Raw genomic sequence first — 6,000 nt, 5'->3', positions numbered from 1 at the left:
GTGACATTTTCCTTTAAAACCGAGGCTACATAGACTTTTCATGTGTTCAGAAATAGCTAAACATATGATATGGCATGATGAAGGACGCCCTAAAGATGGAAATTTACGACATCCTGCAGATGGGAAAAGCTGGAAGGAATTTGATTCTTTGTATCCTCATTTTGCATAAGAAACAAGAAATGTGAGGTTAGGATTGTCAAGTGATGGATTTAATCATTTTGGAACAATGAGCATTGCTCATAGCACTTGGCCTGTGGTGTTGGTTAACTACAATTTGCCTCCCTGGATGTCACTAAAACCAGAATACTTTATTTTGTCTTTGTTAATTCCTGGACCCGAATCTCCAGGTAACAACATAGATATTTATTTACAACCATTAGTTTGAGGAGCTTAAAGATTTGTGGGTTAATGGGTTGGAGACATATGATAAATCTAAAGATGAGACCTTTAAAATGTATGCAGCCTTAACATGGACAATTAGTGATTTTCCTGGTTACTCTATGCTGTCGGGGTGGAAAACAAAGGGTAATTTTGCATGTCCATGTTGTAATCATGAGACTAGCTCACTTTACTTGAAGAAAGCATGTTATATGGATCATCGTAGATTTTTAAATGCTCAACATCCATGGTGACGCAATAAGAGTGCTTTCAATGGGAAAAATGAGAATAGGCTTTCTCCAAACCCTCTATCAGGTGTTGAAGCTTTGAGTGAGTTGTCTAGTGTTACAAATATATTTGGAAAGACACAAAAGAAGAAAAATGATAGCACTTGCCCATGGAAGAAAAGGTCAATATTTTTTGACTTGCCATACTGGCAATTCAATAAATGTCGGCATAATCTTGATGTGATGCATATTGAAAAAAATATATGTGATAATATAGTAGGGACTTTGTTGGATATTAGTGGCAAGTCAAAAGATCACCCAAAAGCCCGATTTGACCTTTTAGATCTCAAAATCAAAGAAAAGTTGCAACCAAAACTTTCTGATGACGGTAAGCATGTTATCATGGAGAAGGCACATTTTTCGATGTCCGCAAGGTAATTAAGCCTGAAGACCTTGACAAATTACAGTTAGAAATTACAGAAACGTTGTGTGAATTTGAGAAAATATTCCCGCCAGCCTTTTTTGACATAATGGTGCATTTACCTATCCACTTAGTAAATGAAGTTAGGCTTGGAGGACCTATTCAATATAGATGAATGTTTTTTATGGAGAGATACTTGTGCAAGTTAAAGTCATATGTGCGGAACAAGAGCCGACCTGAGGGGTCCATAGCAGAAGGCTATTTAATTGAAGAATGCTTGAATTTTTGCTCACATTATATGCATGGAGTAAATGGCAGACTTAATAAGGGTGTAGAAGATAACGATGGTTTTAAAGGAGAAAACGAATCGAATGAACCAATGTTCGTGAATGGTGGCCATCCTTTGGGAGGTAAAAAACGAAGACAAGGCAAAGTTACATCTTTCGATGTTCATTTAATTGAACAAGCGCATCGTTATGCCTTATTCAATTCTGATTGTGAACAAGTCAACGATTATATCAAGTAAGTGACAATTTCCTTCAGATTATGTGTCATTATTAATCTCATATTCATGTAATATTTTGTCTAAATGATGCAGTGAGCATGAAGCTTATATTGAAAATCAACCCCGACAAAGTCGATGGGCACGAGCACAGAACCATAGTCATGAGTTCGCCGGCTGGTTCGAAAACAAAGTAATACATAATGATGTTCCGGATCATATTTATTGGCTTGCTAAGCGTCCTAGTCCTACATATAAAACATACTATGGGTATTATGCCAATGGATATAGGTTTCATTCCAAATCACGAGATTCCAAATGTATAACTCAAAATAGCGGTGTTTCACTTACAGCTTTAACTCCTAGCTTTGCAAGTTCTTGGGACAAAAATCCAACCGTTGGGAATGTTGACTACTATGGTAGAATTTTGGACATATTTGAACTTGATTATTGGTCAAAGTTTAGAGTTGTATTGTTTCGTTGTGAGTGGTACCAACGTGAGAAAGATGATTATGGTTTAACATGCGTTAATTTGAAGAAGTTATGTTATTCAGATGATCCTTTTGTCATGCCTTCCCAAGTTAAACAGGTGTTCTATGCACCAGACCCTATAATAGATGGTTTGCATTATGTTCTCAACACGATTCCAAGGGATGTTTATGACTTTGATGAAGAAATTAATGAAGCTGATGGTGGCTCCTATTAGTGTGATCCTGATGTAGATAGGCTGAGTTCTTTTGCACAAGCTAGTGATCAAGAGACTTGTTTGTTAAGAGAAGATATCCCTCCTCTTAAGATTGACGCAAATACAAAATTAGCTGCAACGGATGTAGTTGATACTGAGAATGATGATGATTCTGATTATGATGATACATTATGGGATTGGATGCATGTTGATGATGATGACGATAATTGAGTTATTAAGGTACAAAAATAACTTTAAAGACAATAATTTCAGTTTCTTTTTTTGTTTTCGTTAAAAACAGGTCATCGATGAGTGGTTTTTTTCTTTCTTTTTCAGTTTTTCTGAAGAACATTTGAAGAACATATCAGTTTTAGTCACTCTCCTTAATAGGGGTATTTTAGTAATTTATGTTTTTTTAGTACACGGGTGTTACTTGTCAATACAAATGGTTATACTCTCAAATTGTGGTTGGTTCATGATTTTCTAAAACATATGTTTGCCTATATATTGGTTAACCGGACCGACAATGCAATAAGAATCACTAGAATAGCACAAAGAGAAGGCCCGCAGAATACAATTTATTGATATGTGAAACAAGTGGCAAATTGGTCATTTGGAATCTGGACAGAAGAGATTATAGGAATATTTTAACTTTTTAGTTAATGTTGACTTTTTTGGAGTCAAATCCGAAGTCTGGAAAATGTTAACCTTTTTTGGTCAACATTGACTTTCTGATTTTTTTTTACCAATTGTGGGCCAACATTGACTTCTGGTAATGTTCGAAAATAATAGTCAGCCTTTTATTTTCTCATATTTGAGTCTTTGGTTAGTGATCCGATTGGAGAAGGCCCGTAGGATGGAATTGAAACATATGCGATAGAAGGGGCGTATTAGTCATTTGTAATATCTGGACAGGAGAATAAGGAGTATTTTGAATTTTAGTCAATGTTGACTTTTTTGAGTCAAATCTAATGTGTGAAAAATGTTGATTATTTTTAGTTAAAGCTTTTGACTTTCTGATACCTTTTATCTAATTCATACACATTTTTGTAGCATAATAGAATGATGTCTACAACTCCTAAAACCGCCATCAATTTTGTAATCACCGGGTGCTTTTTAATATCATAAATTAAGAAGCAAAGGGTATTCTGAACTTGTACCAAGATCTGTTATTAAAGGATCACTTATGTCTCAAATCCATTAACAATTATTAATAAACATGCAGTTTAACCGCTGCGCCAATCGACAACTTTGAATTTACTGATCCCACTTTGCTTATATATATTATAAAACAAAATTTTGTATTTGGTTGCCTTTTGATGAAAAGGGTATTATAGCCATTTTCGAAAGGTTGGAAAAAAGAATAAAACTCTTATGTGCAAAAATGAATCAATTTTGACCCCAAAAGTTAATTACCTCACTTGCCACTTCTGCCACTGCATCAACAGCCTTGGAAACAGGTAATTTTTTGTTGCAAATATTCAGTTGACCTGAAAAAAGTCAACTGAAACAGTTGAATTGTTTGCTGCCACTACACTAATAGCCTTCGTCAGCTCGCTTAACCTTTAATTGGTTTGAATACGTTGATTATTTTTAGTTAAATGTTCACAGGGGCATTTCGGTAATTTCAGTTTTGTGTGACACCGACCCGTTAACAAAAATCTAATTACGTGATGGACGTTGACTCATAAACTAAAAACGAACGTTTTGACCCGTTAACTAATATCGACGAATTTATTTTATATTTATTTACCTATTAGTCGGTATGAATACGTTAAATATTTGAAAATTTAATTGTTGCCAGGGGCTTTTTGGGTAATCTCTTGTTTTTGAAATCGACGTGTTAAAAAAAACCACTTACATAATAGATGTTGCCCCGTAAACTAAAACAAACGTTTTGGCCCGTTAACTATCGTCAACCATCTGTTTTCATGTTCATTTACCTATTAATAGGTTTGGATTAATTTTTTGTAAATCTAACTGTTACCATTGGCGTTTCGGTAATTTCAGTTTTGTGTGAAACCGACCCGTTAACTAAAATCTACGTACGTGATGGACGTTGACTCACAAACTAAAAACGAATGTTTTGACCCGTTAACTAATATCGACCAATTTATTTTATAACGATTTACCTATTAGTCAGTTTGAATACGTTAAATATTTGAAAATTTAATTGTTACCGGGGGCTTTTTGGGTAATCTCATTTGTTTTTGAAATCGACCAGTTAAAAAAACCACTTACATAATAGATGTTGCCCCGTAAACTAAAAACAAACGTTTTGGCCCGTTAACTATCGTCCACCATCTGTTTTCATGTTCATTTACCTATTAATAGGTTTGGATTAATTATTTGCAAATCTAACTGTTACCGGGGTCGTTTCGGTAATTTCATTTTTGTTTGAAATCTACCCGTTAAATAGCATCCACTTACATAATTGAATTTTACCCCTAAACTAAAAACAACCATTTTGGCCAGTTAACTAATACCAACCCATTTATTTTTTTAGGTTACTTATGTAGAAGATTTTTTTTTTGTTTAATGCATTTAGTCATGTTACCGATTGTGTAATGTTGTTTTGTTAGGAAACTTTTTGACTAGGACAATGATTTTTAGACGCTTTGTTAAGAAAGGTTGTATAAGTATGTTTTCTTCGATATTGTTGTGAACCAATGTTTACGTCGTGATCCTCGTTATCGGAGTGTTACACCTTGATGGATAATCATTAACCCTAAAACAACAGTTAATGACCCTTATGGATCCAAAAAAACAAAAGGTAACTCTAGTTGTCCATTGATACCAGGAGTGTGTAATTAACTGAAAAAACCGATTCGAAACCAAAAAATCCAAACCGAAAAAACTAAACCGAAACAAAAACCGAAAGTTTGGTTTTATGTTTTTGTAAAACCGAACTGTTGATTTGGTTTTGGTTTTGCATGTAATAGAAACCGAACCGAATTTCTATATTTTCATTTTTACTTTTTCATTTTAAATAAGTTACAAGAATTTAATAAATATGTAACTCAAATATTTTTGACAAAATGTATAATAGTCACTTAGTTAAAATCAACAAAATTATTTATACTTAGATTCATTGTTTTCGGTCTAGCTTTTTTTTCGGCCAAAAATTGTCAAGTTGAAATTGCAAAAACTGTAACCGAACTGAAACGAAAACCGGAAAACCGAAACCGAAATAACCGAATTCGAACGGTTTCAAATTTTCAAAAACCGAAGTTTTGGTTTTTGGTTTTAGCCCAATATTGCACTGAACTGCACCACGCACATCCCTATATATCATATTAACCCTAAACGAACATCAATCACCCTAATGTCTGTCATGGTGAAAGTTAGCGTACAAATTACATTTATGCCCATATTAACCTTAAACCATATTAACCCTAAATGAGTGTTAATGACCCTAATGGACCCTCGTTAACTTTGAATGTCTATCATTAACCCTAAAACAACAATTAATGACCCTTAACCAAGTTAAGTGTAGTTGTCCACAAATGCCTACACTAACATTAATCGGTCGTTAATCACCCGGGTTACCTATATTAACACTAAACGACCATCAATCTCCTTACCTGAATGCTAATGACCCTAATGGACAATCATTGAAGTTTGTCATTAACCTTAAAACAACAATTGATGACCCTTTTCTACTGTAAGTGACCAAAGTTAAGTCTAGATGTCTATAAATGTCCATATTAACCTTAAACGACCTTCAATCACCCGAATTACCCATATCTACCCTAAATGACCATCAATTACCTAACTGAATGTTAAT

The 6,000-nt window shown here is 34.2% G+C and overlaps 1 protein-coding gene across 1 annotated transcript; it reads left to right on the top strand.

Annotated features, from left to right (window-relative positions):
* Positions 1-226: 226 nt before the first annotated feature.
* LOC143611089 (uncharacterized) lies at positions 227-2,444 on the top strand. Its single transcript, XM_077085388.1, has 6 exons — positions 227-347; positions 463-533; positions 642-1,039; positions 1,345-1,548; positions 1,625-2,148; positions 2,251-2,444. The coding sequence occupies exons 1-6, from the start codon at positions 227-229 to the stop codon at positions 2,442-2,444; spliced, it is 1,512 nt and encodes a 503-aa protein (XP_076941503.1).
* The last annotated feature ends 3,556 nt before the right edge of the window (positions 2,445-6,000 follow it).

This window comes from Bidens hawaiensis, unplaced genomic scaffold (genome assembly GCF_021521415.1).
Source record: "Bidens hawaiensis isolate Kalapana, Puna unplaced genomic scaffold, B.hawaiensis_p1.1 tig00002236_1, whole genome shotgun sequence".
NCBI classification, from domain to species: Eukaryota; Viridiplantae; Streptophyta; class Magnoliopsida; order Asterales; family Asteraceae; genus Bidens; species Bidens hawaiensis.
The sequence above is the reverse complement of the archived record's forward strand: the minus strand, read 5'-3'. Positions and strand labels throughout refer to the sequence as shown.

What these genes read in the sequence shown, in the direction of transcription:
- LOC143611089 (XM_077085388.1), top strand. Translation starts at nt 227, where the DNA reads ATGAGCATTGCTCATAGCACTTGGCCTGTGGTGTTGGTTAACTACAAT. An exon ending in TCCTGGACCCGAATCTCCAG is followed by an intron (nt 348 to 462) that starts GTAACAACATAG and finishes AAATGTATGCAG; the next exon opens with CCTTAACATGGACAATTAGT. An exon ending in ACCAGACCCTATAATAGATG is followed by an intron (nt 2,149 to 2,250) that starts GTTTGCATTATG and finishes ATCCTGATGTAG; the next exon opens with ATAGGCTGAGTTCTTTTGCA.